The sequence below is a fragment of the Saccopteryx leptura genome, chromosome 13, assembly GCF_036850995.1.
Source record: "Saccopteryx leptura isolate mSacLep1 chromosome 13, mSacLep1_pri_phased_curated, whole genome shotgun sequence".
Classification (NCBI taxonomy): domain Eukaryota; kingdom Metazoa; phylum Chordata; class Mammalia; order Chiroptera; family Emballonuridae; genus Saccopteryx; species Saccopteryx leptura.
Genome location: NC_089515.1, coordinates 44,811,221 through 44,827,707, shown reverse-complemented (window position 1 = coordinate 44,827,707; position 16,487 = coordinate 44,811,221). Strand labels below are relative to the sequence as shown.

General features: G+C 48.8%; 1 protein-coding gene across 4 annotated transcripts in view; it reads left to right on the top strand.

The window, feature by feature from the left end:
* The window catches only part of WDR93 (WD repeat domain 93), a 40,758-nt gene extending 24,668 nt beyond the window's left edge, over positions 1-16,090 (top strand). For 3 of the 4 annotated variants that reach the window (XM_066355788.1, XM_066355789.1, XM_066355787.1), the window contains exons 8-17: positions 2,231-2,315; positions 3,922-4,093; positions 5,418-5,488; positions 6,067-6,153; positions 7,180-7,299; positions 8,818-9,031; positions 11,018-11,081; positions 12,990-13,146; positions 13,472-13,661; positions 15,757-16,090. In XM_066355788.1, the coding sequence (XP_066211885.1) occupies positions 2,231-2,315; positions 3,922-4,093; positions 5,418-5,488; positions 6,067-6,153; positions 7,180-7,299; positions 8,818-9,031; positions 11,018-11,081; positions 12,990-13,146; positions 13,472-13,661; positions 15,757-15,850 (1,254 nt within the window). In that variant the 3' untranslated portion in view covers positions 15,851-16,090. The remainder of the gene's footprint in view (positions 1-2,230; positions 2,316-3,921; positions 4,094-5,417; positions 5,489-6,066; positions 6,154-7,179; positions 7,300-8,817; positions 9,032-11,017; positions 11,082-12,989; positions 13,147-13,471; positions 13,662-15,756) is intronic. The other variant, XM_066355790.1, reaches the window with a different exon arrangement.
* Positions 16,091-16,487: the final 397 nt, after the last annotated feature.

The window sequence follows — 16,487 nt, the reverse complement described above, 5'->3', positions numbered from 1 at the left end:
TTAATTTTATATCCTGCTACCTTGCTGAATTCATTTAACAGGTCCATCCAATAGTTTTTTGACTGAGACTTTAAGGTTTTCTATATACAATATCATATCATCTGCAAATAATGATAGTTTTACTTTTTCTTTTCCAATTTGGATGCCTTTTATTTCTTTTTCTTGTCTGATTGCTGTGGCTAGGACTTCCAGAACTACGTTGAATAAGAGTGGTGAAAGGGGGCACCCCTGCCTTGTTCCTGATCTTAAGGGGATTGCTTTTAACTTTTGCCCATTGATCTACTGAACTTTGTTATCAGTGCTAATGGTTTGCCAGCTGTTACTCTTGGACTTTCTAGATACATACATGATCATAATTGATATAACTGCCACATCTTTTAAAATTTGATGTTGTGTTCTCATTTTTAAAAATATTTTTAAATGCTTCCTAATTTGCTTTTTAATTTTTTTGATTAATGGATTACATAGAAGCATGTTATGAAGTTTCCAAATATTGGCGATGCTCTAGATAAGTCTGGTGGGTTGCTTTTTATTTGTTTATAATTCCATTGAAACCAGATTTTGGTTTCATTTATTTTCTCTATGGTTTTTTGTTTTCTATCTCACTAATTCCCAGTTTTATTTTTTTTCATTTCCTTTCTTTGGCTTACTTTGGGTTTAATTATTTCCTTGTCTTCTAGTTTCTTTTCCTTTGTGTGTGTGTGTGTGTGTGTGTGTGTGTGTGTGTGTGTGCGCGCGCGCGCACGCGTGCATGTGCATGAGAGGGAGAGAGAGATGAGAGCATCAACTCTAGTTGTGCCACCTTAGTTGTTCATTGATTGCTTCTCATATGTGCCTTGACCAGGGGGCTGTAGCCAAGCCAGTGACCCCTTGCTTAAGCCAGCAACCTTAGGCCCAAGCTAGCAACCCAGGGCTTTAAGCCAGCGACCTTCGGTCTCAAGCCAGCGACCTATGGACTCAAGCCAGCAACCATGGGATCAATTGATGATCCCACACTCAAGCTGGCAACCCTGCACTCAAGCTAATGAGCCTATGCTCAAGCCAGATGAGCTGGTTTTCAAGCCAGTGACCTCAGGACTTCGAACCTGGGCCCTCAGTGTCCTGGTAGATGCTTTATCCACTGCGCCACCATGGGTCAGGCTTATCCTCTAGTTTCTTAAGATAGGAGGTTATTTCATTGATTTAAGATCTTCCTTCTTTTCTGATATAGGCAGTTAGTGCTATCAACTTACATCTAAGCACTGCTTTAGCAGCATCCTTTAAATTTTGTTGTGTTCTCATTTTCAAAAATATTTCAAAATGCTTCCTAATTTGCTTTTTAACTTCATTTTTGACCAATGGATTACTTAGAAGCATGTTATGTAGTATACAAATATTGGTGATGTTCCAGATAAGTCTGGTGGGGTTTTTTTGGGGGGGTTATAATTTAATTCCATTGTAATCAGGGAACATACATATTTCATATGATATGAAGCCTTTTAAATTTATTAAGACTTGTTGTGTGCCCAGAATGTGGTTTATCCTGGGTGCACATGAAAAGAATATGTATTCTGCTGTTTTTGATTAAGTTATTCAAGTCTTCTGTATCCTTACTGCTTTTCCTTCCCTATCCTTACATATTCACACTGATTTTCTGTCTACTTATTCTATCAGTTATTGAAACATGAGTGTTTAAATCTCTAAGGCTGTCCATTTATCTATTTCTTTCACTTCTTTGAGTTTTTGCTTCTTGTATTTTGAAGTTCTGTTATTAGGTGCTTAAACAAAAAGAACATTATGTCCCCTTGATGCATTAAATATTTTATCATTATTCAATGACCGTTTGATCCCTGATAATATTCTTTGCTCTGAATATATAATGTCAGATATTAATATAGCCACTTCAGCTTTCTTCTAATTAGTTTTACAAGATGTATTTTTTTCCTATCCTTTTAATATATTGGTGTCTTTACATTTCAAATGAGTTTCTTTTTGATAGCATATACTTGGACCTTGCCTTTTTATGCACTCTGACAAACTCTGTCTTTTAACTGGGGTGGTTAGGCTATTTATATTTAATGTATTATTGATATGTTTGGGATTAAATCTGCCACTTTGTTATTTACTCTCTATTGTACCACCTGTTTTTCTTCCTTTTCTTTCTATTTCTGCCTTCTTGGGAATGAATGTTTTGAATGATTCTGTTTAATCTCCTTTGTTGTTTTATAATTGTGCCTTTTCCTTATTGTAGGACATAAACATTTGTTTTAAAGGGGATATTAAGTTGAGTCTTCCAATTTACATAATGAAGATCAAACCACCCAAACCAATCACAGGTAAATAGTGACTCAAATAATACTCTCTTTCTTTTTGTCATTGGTTTCTCAGTTTTTTCTTTCTTTGCCTTTCCTCACATTTCCTATCTTTTCTATTTATTAGCAGTCATATCTAAATTATAAGTATAGTTCTGAAGAGGAAACTTTTTTGAAGCCATAAACTCTGGGACCTAAAGACAAAAATTATAAATGTTACAAGGATACAGTTAACAGAATTGGGAGATCAGGAAAGAGAGCCATCATTCCTGAGTGCTAGTTGGAGTTCATGTATTCCTACATTCCCATGTTAGTTCATTCATCAGTACAATAAGTCTTCACTTTGCAAGCAAAGCAATGTATAATGAAACCAGTTTTACCATACACTAATTCAGTGGTCCCCAACCTTTTTTGGGCCACGGACCGGTTTAATGTCAGAAAATATTTTCACGGACCGGCCTTTAGGGTGGGATGGATAAATGCACAAAATAAAATTATGCAACTGGCGTAAAAACTGTGGTATTTTTAAATAATTGTCGAACTTACGAGATAAGTGTCAAGAGTGAGTCTTAGACGGATGTAACAGAGGGAATCTGGTCATTTTTAAAAAATAAGACATCGTTCAGACTTAAATATAAATAAAACGAAAATAATATAAGTTATTTATTCTTTCTCTGCGGACCGGTACCAAATGGCCCATGGACCGGTACTTGTCTGCGGCCCGGGGGTTGGGGACCACTGCACTAATTGATAATAAAAAAGAATTAAATTCCCACAGCATGTCGTCAACATTGTAAGGAAATGACATTTAATAAAATGTTATTTAAGGACCTGCTGTATTTTCTGAATGCTGATAATGCACCAAGCACGAAGACAAGTAAAAAACCCTGTGCCCTAAAAGCTGCTGGTCTATTGAGAGAGACTAAGAGGAAACCACCATAGCAGGATGTGATCAGTGCAGCAATGAGGAACATCCAGAACCGTGAAAATCATAGAGGAAGCAGTGACCAACTCTGCCCTGGGAGTAGGCAAAGGCTTTATCAGAGGGAGGGACATTTGGGAAGGTATTGATGAGTAAATGGGAGTTTGTCAAGAAGAGCAGAGGGGAAATCCATTGTAGGCAGAGGATACAGAGTGCATCCTCTCAGTACTCGCACATGACCTCATAGAGGTATCTGTAAGAATGTTCACTGCAGTGTTATTTATGGAGACAAGACTCCCATATGTGCCCCGACCAGGATCCACCTAGCAACACCCATCTGGGGGTGATGACTGAATTAACCGACCTATTTTTAGTGCCTGAGGCTGATGCACTCGAACCAACCAAGCTATCTTCTGCACCTGAGGCCAATGCTTGAACCAAACAGCCACTGGTTGTGGGAACGGAAAAGAGAGAAGGGGGGCGGAGAAGCAGATGGCTACTTCTCCTGTGTCCCCTGACCAGGGATCAAACCTGGGATATCCACACACCAAGCTGAACCTTGATTCACTGAGACAACCCGCCAGGGCCGAGACTGGATTTCCGAGGAGGAGGGATTCTTCAGGAAGCTAGGAAGCACAGAGGAAGGAGGGGAAAATCGGGAAGGGATAGCCAGATGGTTTGACCAATTCCGGAATATTTCCAACCTAGGTACCACATTTAAAAGTCCCCTGGAAGTCTTTGCAAAGATAGAGGGCTGCTACGGGCTGGGCTCGGGGCAGAACCACTTCATCAAGGACAGCCAGTGGGAGCAGCAGGCCACTATCTTCAATGCCACCTATAAGAAGTACCTGGATGGGGAGTGGGAGGAGGAGCCACTCAGGTGAGCCAACCCCCTGTGCCCCAGAAATCAACCTAAGGGCCTGAATTTATTTGGTATCTAAAAGCTATTTCTAGTTTGGGGCATTTTTCTGAGAACTCCAGCAGAGCTTTTGAGAAGTTGTATGGAGATTATTTAAACAGAACAAAGACTGAGAAGAAGGATTTCAAGGCCTGACCTGAGTGGCGCAGTGGATAAAGCGTTGACCTGGGATGCTGAGGTCGCCGGTTTGAAACCCTGGGCTTGCTTGGTCAAAGTACATATGGGAGTTGATGCTTCCTGCTCCTCCCTCTCTTCCCTCTCTCTCCCCCACTCTCTAAAAAATGAATAAATAAAAAACAGAATAAAAAAAAAAGGATTTCAAGAAGAAAGAGGTATGGAGATGACCAACAGAGCTTATACTATTTTGTGATACCACCTCCTAAAGTGTTTTCCCTGATTTTCTAAACAACACAGAAGATCCTAGGCTTAGAACTATAAGTTACCACTATTAACCTCTGTCTCCACTTCCACCCAGTCTTCCTAAATATGATATGTTCATATGTAATTAGTAAAGCTATATCACTTTCTAAGCCTAGTCAGCAATCAGCAGGTGTACCTCACCCCACATTGTGACAATGAAAACCGAGCCCCAGCCTTTGAAGTGTCTGAGCTGGTTTCAGGCACCGGCTCTCCTTGCAGCTTCTTAGGGACCGTCTTGCTTCAAGTGGAAGTGAAACCTCCTCTTGCTCTCAAGTGGGCCGAACCTGCTCACTTCAGGACACTGAGTCCTGGAGCTGAGCGCTGGCAGCACCAGCTGCGGCCTGAACTGGAACCAGTCCAGCTCAGTGGTGTGCTGCCTAGCGAGGCACTTGGGAATTCTGCAAGCCAGCTGTAAAACCACTGGTAATTGTCCATCTTGAGAGTGCTTATACCACAAAAAACTACAAACCCTATAAATCAGGAAATTGGGGCTTTAAAAAAAGAGAGAAAGAGAAAATGCGCCGATTTTTTTCAGCGCACTGCTGGTTGTATCGCCGCCAAAATAAGAGAGCATTTGTGCACATCACCCAAATCTAGCCATTAAGGGGTCTTCCCCAAGGACAGAGGTGGCTCTGTCCAGTGCTGGGTGCTGCCCCTGGCTTGGGAGAGACTCCTGCAGCTCCACCTGCCCTGCTCTCACTGACTTCCAAGGTCTGACCCCCCCAGGACCAGCACATAGACTGCGATTTGCCCCAAGGGAGGTCCATCCTAACTACCCATTTCTGGTCCTAGTACCAAGACTGCCAGCAACACTCCTCGCCCGGGAGTCGGCCAGAGCTCTGACTACTATCTCTTTCTCTCCCAGTGTGGCCACGTTCCATTTCCTCCTTCCTAGCTGCATAACTACAATGCCAGCAGAGGCCAAGATCCCCTCAGGTAAATGAACATGAAGCAGGTGGCCATCCTGGGCACATGGCCAGTCACCTTGGGGGAATGCCTCAGCAAGCCCTCCTAGATGCGTTCCCCACAGCAGGCCCTGTGTGGGGGAGGGGACAAGGTGGAAGTAGGGGCCAGCTGTAGTTGAACAGTTCCTGGTGGGACCCGTGGCCCAGATTCCCTGGTCATGGGGGCTGGCTCTGTCTTCAGGGAGTGACCTGCCACAAAGCAGGGGATGAGCACACATCCCTCCAGGCTGCTTCTGGGTAAGAATTTATCTTGTAGGAAATGTTATTTAAAACACTGACAGTAAAGTGGATATGAATAATCTAGAAGCTGTGAAAACAGCTGAGGGCAGTTGCAGCCGCTGTCCCTTCCCAGGGAGGTGAGCTGGCCCTAGGAATAGACCCCCTGGGGGCCAGCCCCGCCTCCCCAGAGAGCTCTACTGTGTTGGGTGTTGCCCACTGGAACAAAACACTTCTGATTTCAAACCAACTTCCTTTGGGAAAACACCATCCACACAAACCAAAGGCCACCAGACTGTTTATATGGTGCTCCTTTCCTCTCTTCTTTCCCAGGGGTTGCCTGTGTCCTTGGCATACACTGGACGGGACGTCACAACTTCTTCCTCTATTCACTGAACAGAACCTCGAAGGATAAAGTTGGTACTTTGCTGCCTCAGCTCAGGGCCCTCACAACATGTCCACCTTCAGCCTAGCCAAGAGCACGTGGCTGACACCTCAGTGTGGCTTTAGGGGACCAGAGCTGTGCAGGCAGGAGTGGGTGGTATGATGGCAATGGTGTAACCCAAAGCTCTGTCTCTGAACTGCCGTGCTTCTTTGACAGAGGTCAATAGGGACAAAGCTCGGTCAGGTCCACGGGGCTCCTTAGGCAGCTAAGATCAAAAGAAGGTGGGCTTGGCCAGTTCCAGCCCAGCTGTCTGTGAACTTGGTTGTCTCAGGCCCATCACTTGACACCGCTTACCCTCCAATTTCTCTCAAACACACAACTAGTTAATTATACCACCCTGTCTACTGCACACACACACACACACACACACACACACACACACAGCTCCTGTATGTGAAAGCTCTGTGAAGTTCAAAGGCACTTGGGAAATATGTGTGGTTGGTTGTTTTTTTATACAAATTTATGGAGGCAGTTACATGAGCAAGTTCACTTTGTGCCAGTTCCGTGAGCTGTATACTTATGTTATACTTTAGAATTATACTTCTTAAGTAATATTTACATATTTACAAAGGAAGAGTTTCTCTCCTTCCAAGGCAGCCTGTCTGCTAATCTGAACTTTGGTACTGATTGCCGATGGGACCATGGGCAAATCGGTCACTTCTCTGCATCAGTCTCCTCATCTGTAAAATGGGGAGTAACAGGACCCACCTCACAGGACTCTGTGGGAATGAAATGAGTTGGTGCACGAAAGTCCTCACACATCGCCAGCACTCACTAACGTAAGCTGTAGGCTAGCAGCAGTGTGACTCGTTCTCTTATCCTGAGGAAGGAGAGAGCGTTGCATGGACAGGAGATAGATGATGAGTCCAGACAGTTGCTCCTGCCTGTGTCCTGGACAGGCAGACTAGTCTGGGTCTCAGCTTCTGTAGGTGGAGGTGATGGCAGGGTCTGGGGCCCGGGGTCCAGGGGAGCAGCCTGGTGAGTGGTGTCTTCACTGCTAGACCCCGAGGGCGTGTGGCCCTGTGCCGCGCCCATCGCTGCGTCGCAGCTCAGCCCCTGCTGCTCCTACCTGGCGCTGGCCTGCGAGGACGGTGTGCTCACGCTGTGGGACCTGGCCGAAGGTAAGCTCCCACCTCTGCCCGGCACCTGGATGGACCTCCAGGTCCCAAGACTCCAGGATCTTTGAATTCCTACAGGCTCTGGGTCTCCTGTTAGTTACTCTGTTCCTAAAGGCCCCTTAGGGGGCTGGTCCTGCTTTCCCCTCATTCATTCGTTCATTCAACAGACGTGTATTCAACATAACATGTGCTGATACTTCCCCATGTGGTTACCCAGTGCTTGCTCTGTGCCCGGCCCTGTGCCAAGTCCCAGAAGTCCAACCATTACCTTCACCATCACCTTCCAGCACGGCCTGTTAGATCATGGTGGCCTCGGCCCTCCTCCTCGGCCCCCCGTGCTCTCAAAACAAGCGTCTTCCTTCCTGCTCTTCCAACCTCCCTGACAGCAGGAATCCCACTGCTATGGAAGCTAAGAGACCTATAAAGTGATCAAAGTGAGGCCAGCAGCTATTCTGGGTGGGTGGCACCACGGTGGGGTCCTGGGGTCCTTGGTCCGGCTTTGTAGGTGTCGAAAAATCAATGGTATCTATTTACCCTGATTTGATTAGCCTCTAAGGGAATGTCTCCCTCTAACCAAACTTTTAAAAAAGTGATGAATGAATCAGTGGTTTGTTTTTCAACCAGTTTTACTGCTCATATGTGTTTCATTTGAGAGCAGGGGTGGCTTCTTCCCTGGTAGCCCTCCAAGCAGGTGAGGTGCTGAGGAGAAGCAGAGGCGGCGCCCTGTTTACTTGAGAGTTCGTGATCAGAGGGCGGAGTTGGTGTCTCTCAGGGAGGCTCTATCAAGTCAGGGACGTGCCTTCCTCACTTGGGCTATTTCCATGTGAAAAATTCAATGGTTGTTTCATATAGGGGGACAGTCTTCCCACATGCTGGAGGCCCTCCTGAATTTTACTGATCGTACCCACAGCATTAATATAATAGTGAAAGCTATTTCAAGGGCAGAAGAACGGTCATACTTTCATAATCCCTTGCCTAATAGCTTGATTTCATTTTTCTGGAAACAAGGGGTCCTTGAGTTACGACAGTCTCAACATACAATGTTTTGAGTTTATGATGCTCACTCCCATAAAAACTTTCAAAAATTGAGACATGAGTGTTTTGACTTACGCCGTTAGCATCGCACTTGCGCGTGGCGGAAGAATATGCAGTAACGTGTGTATGAGGGAGGGAGTTGGCGTCCCCCAGCACGCTTATCGACGCCCTTTCGGATTGTCAAAAAGAGCAAGTGTTCCTTTTGTGTTAGGCTAGAGTATGTTTCAACTTACACCAAAATTCGGGTTATGTCACTGTCGTAGGAATGGAACTGTGTCGTAACCCAAGGACACCCTGTATAGATAAATTCTTGACTCTGCCCCTCTAGGGGGTTGGTTCTCCCCACCCAGCTCCTCTTCATGCTTATGCAGGGGGCGCTCATTGCTGGACTTTGCCCTCACATTCCTCATGTGCTTGACTGGCCCCGCACCAGGGCTGCATTGCTTTGTCCCCTTTCTGACCTGCCTGTGTGGTTGGTCTCTCCAGGATTCCCTCTCGGGGTCGTAGCTCTTCCTGATGGGTGTTTCTGCCAAAGCATTCACTTCCTAAAATACTTCGTAGTCCACAAAGGACGAAACTTGTATCCAGAGGGTCTGGTGAAATCCCAAATGACATGTGTGGTGCTGTGCACAGATGCTTCTCTCCATTTGGTGGCAGCCAAGGGGACCCAAGGACCCACCATCAGCGTGCTTGTTGAGAGGTCAGTGGCTCTGAGAGGAAGACGGGAAAAGTGACCTGCCAGTGATGGGGGTGAAACACTGACCATCCATCCAACTGGAGGCCACTCTCCCAATGAGCTTCTCAAGGTCGCCAGTCTTTTATGTGGGGGCGGGATATACATAGGAAAACGTCATATACATATATGTATGACGGCACAAATGACACCTTTCATATCCCACATGGCCAAGAAGAGGGTCATTTCTACCAAAAGAGCCTATTGGCAGTTTCCCCAAGGATCTCTCTCTCTCTCTTTAAACTGTGAAATATTTTGAGCATGCAAATGACCTATACGATATGTGTGTAAGGAGAAAGAGAGAGAGAGATACTACTGTGTGACCATCACCAAGCTTAAGAAGTAGATCATCTTCACCTGACCAGGCGGTGGCACAGTGGCTAGAGCATCAGCCTGGGATGCTGAGGACCCAGGTTTGAAACCCCGAGTTTGTCGGCTTGAGCCCAAGGTCACTGGCTTGAGCAAGGGGTCACTAGCTTGGCTGGAGCCCCCTGGTCAAAGCACAAATGAGAAGCAATCAATGAACAAGTAAGGTGCTGTAACTATGAGTTGATGCTTCTCATCTCCCTACCTGTCTGTCTGTCCCTCTCTCTCTCTCTCTCTCTCTCACTAAAAGTAGATCATCTCCAATTTACCTAAAGCTATGTATGTCTCCCTGATCACACCCTTCTCTGCTCAAAGGTAAACCATTTTGTTCACAATCTGTTGCTGTATACAGCAAACCACCCCACACTAAATGGCTTAAGAGAACCATCATTGTGCAGCCCCTGATTCTGTAGGTCAGCAACGTGGCCCAGGCTCAGCTGGGTAGTTCTGTTGATCTTGCTTAGGCTCTCACACATGCCTGCAGCAGTGGGTAGCTCGGGCAGGGGCTGGCCTCACTCACATACTTGGCGGCTGGCAGGATGTTGGCCAGGGCACTTGGTGCTCCTCCTGGCGGCCTCTCCTGCTGGCGATCTCAGTCTTCATCACCTGGCAGATGAAGGGTCCCTAGCAGCGAGGACAACCACCACACACAAATGTTTTCCAAGCCTCTGCTGGTGTTATCTTGGACAAATAGCGCTACATAGCCTCACCTGTACTCAAGCAGTAGAAAGACAGACTCCATTTTTGATGGGAGTTGTTCCCAAACATTATGTCCAATTTTCTTTTTCAACCCACCACCTCGTTTCCCTAAACTCTTTCCTTTTCTTTCCATAGGCCTGTGTCTCTAAGCAGCACAGTGTTTAGCTATGCGTAATGAGAGAGCACGTAAACAGCACTGCAGTCTATTCTACAACTTATTATTTTTTTAAGTGGGAGGTGGGGAGATAGAGAGACAGACTCCTGCATGTGCCCTGACCAGAAGCCACCTGGTAACCCCCATCTGGGGCCAATGCTTGAATCAATCAAGCTATCCTCAGTGCCTGAGGCTGACACTCAGACCAACCAGGTTATCCTCAATGCCTGGGGCCAACGCTTGAACCAATTGAGCCACTGGCTGTGGAAAGGAACAAGGGAGAGAGAAAAGGGGGAGAGGGAAGGAGAGAGAAGCAGATGGTTGCTCCTCATGTGTGCCCTGACCAGGGATTGAACTCGGAACGTCTGCACACCAGGCTGACGCTCTATCCACTGAGCCAACTGGCCAGGGCCCAACTTACTTTTTAATGCCCTTCATTCTGTAACTTGCTTTACAACATTGCTCATGAGATTCGCTGTGACAGTGTCCTCGGCTCCGGTTCTCATTCTCACTGCTGCGTTGTGTTCCATCGCATATATTTTATACCACAATTATTTATGCATTCTATCAGTGGAGATTTGGCTTGCTCCCAGTTTTTTGCTGCCGTGAGCAGTCTCCAACATATCTCCTGATGCTCATATACAAGGGTTTATCCAGGATATATGTCCAGGAGAGGATAGCAAAAACTTTTAAACTCTTCGCGGATGAATATCTGTGTGTTTTATTTCCTACAGGCCTGTAAAGCACCCAGACGAAGCTATCTGTGCAGTGGCCCCGGTGCCAGCCTTGCCTGGCACGGTAGGTTCCTCACGCCCCTCATTCCCTGCAGTAACTGTGTGCACGTTTCCTTCGCAACATTCTGTTGTGGGCCTATCACGTGCTAGGCGGTCCACAGATAGGAAAGAGAAAGTCCCTGCCCTCACAGAGCTCACAATTCAGTGGGGAAGAGAGACGTGTCACCAGGCAGCTGCCCTAGAATGTGAAAAAGGCTGTGATCCACGATGTAGCAATCTGCAGAAGTAGGTGGGGACGGGGTGCTTTCTGGAGGTAACAGGACAGCTGAGCTGAACATGGGAGCTAAGAAGACGGCACCGTGGTGGTGAGAGAACACTAGGGGTCCAGGCACCACAGGAAGTTCAAGCAGCTACAGGATCAGGTCCTCGGGCTGTGGAGATGGAGGAGCTGGGGTGGGGAGGGTACCGATGGGCCCTTGTATGGGACAAGGCTTGAAGGACAGAGGGAGTTGAGCAGGGGGCAGCATACTCAGAGAAGACGGAGAGGGAGAGATGTTGATGACAATGGACTCACATCCTATCACACTGCTGGGCTGCCTGGGCTGCGGCCAAAGGGGGGGCACTGAGCGGATCCTGGCTGGTAGAGCTGACGCCCTAATCCTCACAGGGCCCACAGGAGGGAGCACAGCTCTAGAGGGAAGTGTGATTGCATGGTGGCCCTGCCAAAGGGGAGGGGCCTGCAGGACCCCCAGATGAGGCCAGGCTCTCAGCCCAGGGCTGAAAGTGCAGGTTCTGGGCCAACCCTGGTTAGTGGTGGTTAAAGCCACGGGGATCAGCAGGTTCCCCTGGACAGAGAAAAGAGGCTCCCTGGGGGTCCTGCCATCGCTGACAGGATGAGGGGAATGAGCTCAGGTTGTGACTGAGGGACACCCCAGGGGAAAAGGAGGGGGCTCCTGGAAGCTCAGGGAGGAGACTGTGAAGAAGGCGAAGGCATAGTGTCCTGTGCTAAAGAGAAACCAGTACCTGGTGGAGACAGATGGTGAGCAGGGAGGTGGAAGCAGGGGGACGCTGAGGATGTTTGAAAGTGGGGGAAGGAGAATGGAGGGCAGCTGGAGGAGGAGGCAGGGTCAAGGAGGGCGTTTTAAAGATTGGGCTGATGGCCCTGGCTGGGTAGTTCAGGTGGTTAGAGCATTGTCCTGACATGCCAAGGTTGTGGGTTTGATCCCCGGTCAGAGCACATATAAGAATAAACCAATGGCCTGACCAGTGGTGGCACAGTGGATAGAGAGTCAACCTGGAATGCTGAGATCACTGGTTCAAAACCCTGGGCTTGCCTGGTCAAGGCACATATGGGAGTTGATGCTTCCTGCTCCTTCCCCCTTCTCTCTCCCTTTCTCCTCTCTAAAATGAATAAAATCTTAAAAAAAAAAAAAAAAAGAATTGCTACAAGATATTTAAAAATATATCAACCAATGAATGCATAAATAAGTGGAACAACAAATTGATCTCTCTCTCTCTCTTCCTTCCTTTCTAAGAATCAATTAAAAAAAGAGATTGGGGCTAGTTTCATATGTTCATCTCCAGAGAGGAGGAGCCGGGTAGGAGAGGCCCGTTTCAGACGGCAGGCGAGGAGGGGCCGCTGGATTGAGCAGGGACCCGGAGAAGGTGGGAGGAAGAGCGTGCGCCCAGATGTAGAACCAAACCCTGGCCATGTGGAGGGGCCAGCTCTGCAGCAGAGAAGCTGGGGAGACTGGACGAAGCCAGGGCAGATGAGGAACAGACACAGCGGCCAGACGAGGGCCGCTGCTGCTGGTGGCACCGCCTTGCTGCCCCTGTCCTGAGCAGGGTCCGGAGGCTGCATGCCCAAGAGCACACAGCTGTTTTCATTGTTTATGTCCAGCTGCTTCTCTCATTCTGTCTGGGGTGAGTGACGCCACAGAGAGGTCCCCATTCCTGTCCCTCTGTTCCCCAGGTGCTGCTCTTCTCCAGTAATGGCTCTATGCACCTGCTGGACGTGGCCAAGTCTCAGGTCATCTGTGCCTTTGCTCCCCCCAGACCTCAGCACCTGGTGGCCGCCTGGAAGCCAGTGTTTGCCGTGTCTTCACACCACCCATATTTCCTGCTCCGAGGTATGGAAGTGGGGCCATAAGGGCAGGGCGCCCCACAGGCCTGTGGCCTGCTGACTGTGTCCCTGACTTTCTCAGTCCCCTCACAAAGTCTAGGGTGACTCCACCCAACCTGCTCTCCACTCTTGGTCCCCTGCCACAGCCCAAAAGTCCTCGCTGGACACTTAGATGAAACGCCAGGCAGGCCTCTCTGGACTCCTTCGCGTCCAATCCAGTGAGCCCCTCACAGCTCAGCCCTGATGGCCCAGACCAGACGAGCAGAGCGCGGATCCCTGACCCACCTGGGCCACATCACAAAGAAGTCCTTCCACTTTTGTCTCTCATCCAGATGAAACGAAGGCCACCACAAAGGCCAGTGACACCCCAAATTCTGTCTTCTATTTTCATTTCGACGCCTACCCACTCCTGGAGAACATCTCCAGAAACTGCACCATTTCTCAAGCCGACCTGACGGAAGCCACGGCCTCCGCCCACATGCTGCCCTTGGAGAAAAGATGCGAGAACTTCCTCCGGAAGAGGTAGAGTCCTGGGTCTCTCCCACCCCTGCCCCGGGCAGGGCCCCGGTGAGGAACAGTGGAGTTGGTTTGGTGGTAAGACCCTTCCAGCATTTAAATTCTCCCCTCACACTTCGATGCCCGCTCCAGTTGGTAGAAAAGGAGGAATGAGTTCAGGCTAATGGAGGAGGGCCTCCCGTTGGCACTTTCTTCCTGTTGAGGCTGTCTTTTCTGTCTGCTTTCTCAATTGTTCAAAGCACATTCGGGTTATTAGACGCAATCGTCCAAAGCAGGGCTGGCACGTGAGAGCCTGCAGGCCGGATTCAGCCCACAGCCCATCTGTGTGAAGGAAGCTTCCCTGGGAGTCAGGCCGCCGGTTCGCAGAGCTTTGCTGGCTGCTCATGTGCTCAGCGGCAGAATGAACAGTCGCACCAGAGACCGTAGGGCCCCAGAAACCAAGGCCCAGGACCCCTTCCCTTTACCCACCATCTGGGAGCCATAAATTGGGAGACACTATGATTTAAAGAAGGCTTTCCTGTTCTGCTTGCTCTGAGGTTGGTAATCTAGGGTTTTCCTACCCCATTTTATTAGGGAAAAATTCACACTCAGCAGCTTTGAAAAGAAACTTCAGGGAACACCCACATACTCACAAGCTCGATCTCTCATAAACATTTTACTATTTATCACTCATATCCGTGTGTACCCCAGAGATTTTAATCCTATCTTATTTTTTCCTATTTATAGCTCATGTGAAAGTTTCCATTGGCCCTAAAACTTGGTGAAACTTGAAGGCAGTGGGTTCATGTGGCAATAGAGTCAAAGTTTTAGGCCTGCAATCGTCCATCCAAGTTGCTTTTACAAAATCTTCCCTGGGACTTTCATAAACAGCAGTGTGAAAGGCTTTGAAAGGCGGCCAGTTAGGGCCAAATGTGCCAACACCCTCCTGCTGCCCCCCAGCCTGGCTTCTGCCCCCACAGTCTGGGCCCCCGGGGCACCATCGCCATCTGGTTCCGCTCCGTCTTAGTGTCTGCTACCTACAGCTGGGTCAGACTTTGGACCACAGGGGAGAAATTTCAGACGCCAGGAGGCAGGCAGACAGAAACAGAATCAATCTCTCTCTCTCTCTCTCTCCCTCTTCCCCTCCCTTCATTCCCTGTGGAACACAAGGCCAAGCACAGTCCAGGTTCGACCAACCCAACTTCCTGCTATAATTGGGCTTGTGGGGTGACCCAACAGTCCCAGGGCCCACAGGGCACATGGCTCCCTAGGCGAGGGACTGGGCAGCCCCTGTATGGACACCAGGTGACATTTCCCTTGAGGCTGCAGGAACAGGGTAAGGATGCTGTCCCAACCTCCTTCGTTACTACCCTAATGATAGAGGAAATGGTGGGCCCCCTAACTGTCCTTGGCCTGCCTTGAGAAACAGAAGGATGAGTCCTTGGAAAATTATCTATAGAGGCACAGACCCAGATGTGCCAACAGTCAGGCTCCTGAAGTCAAAGGCTTTGTGCAGGCCTGCAGGTGTCCCATGCATTTGAAATGCATGTGAACATGTATTCATTTATTACTTAAACAAACAAATGAAAACCCTCTTATTTTTTAAAAGACCCAGCTCAAAGTCTATCTCCTGCAGCACTCCCCAGGTGGTTGGGCTCTTCCTCCTTGCTGCATTTGACCTCTGTGGACTTAGACGCCTCCTGTACGAGTGCTCTATCACTGTGTCGCCCTCATTCACTGGGGACAAGGACAGGCTGTTGTGGTCACTTTGGCCTTCCTAACTTTGGCCTTTGCACCAGTGTCTGTCACTGCCAGATGCTCAAGAAATGCTTATGAGACGGCATGTTGGCATCACGACGGGTTTCACGTCTGCTGTGCGGCCTATCACTGTCCACCTTGTGGTTTGGAATGCTACTCCGCATTCATTCAGTAAAGGCATTTCGGATGCCTGCTGTGCACCAGGCTGAGTCCTGAGGACACAGAGATGACGCAGACATGTGTCATTTGGAGAGTCCCTGATATCAGCACAGGGTGGTCAAGGCCCTGTGGGGACCTGGGGCCAGGGTGGGGTGGGGACACTGCACAAAGCTGGCTCTTCCCATCTCCAACCATGTGCCCGCAGGTTGCAGGAGGTGGAGACCAAGGTGCGAGAGCAGGAGCACCGGGCCCGGCTGCGGAGGTACTCCCTGCTTCTGCAGAGAGAGAACCGGAAGTGATGGGCCGCCCTGGGCGCCCGGGAGAGGGGCAGCTTCACCCAGGAGGCTGTGCAGCACAGAGACACGGCGACAAAGGGCTGCGGCTCGGGAGGTTCAAGGGACTGGCACTTGCAGACTTGCAGTCTGGTACCTCCACAGAGCCGGTACAGGCAGAGGGTCTATTTGGGGGGGATTTCAACCACTGTGCCCTTGTCAGAGCCCTCAGGCAGACAGATGTGTCACCCTGAATAAACAGACATATTGTTTCCAGAGTGGTTGTGATGTGTAACCCTTTGGTCCGACCCCTGCAGGGCCCAGCAGTGCATTCCACCAGCATCCCAGGCCTTGTGAGGACCACCTGCCTGATGGGCCCGGGAAGGCCACTTTGCTTAAACGAGCAAGACACCCAGCCCACCGCAGCTCCTATGTGACCCCCTTTCACCTCCATCCACTTCTTTTCCCTCTCAATGTGGTGCATAACCTTTATGGAGTCACTATGGAGAGGCTGAAGCTCAGAGTGGCTGAGGGACTGCCTCAGGTTACACAGGTGTGAGAGGCAAAGGTACCAGGCGAGGTAGCAGACGGGAACCACGCCACTACTGTCCCCTACCTAATAGCCAGGAACCCTAGAGAAGACTGGAGGGCCTGGGGGGCACAG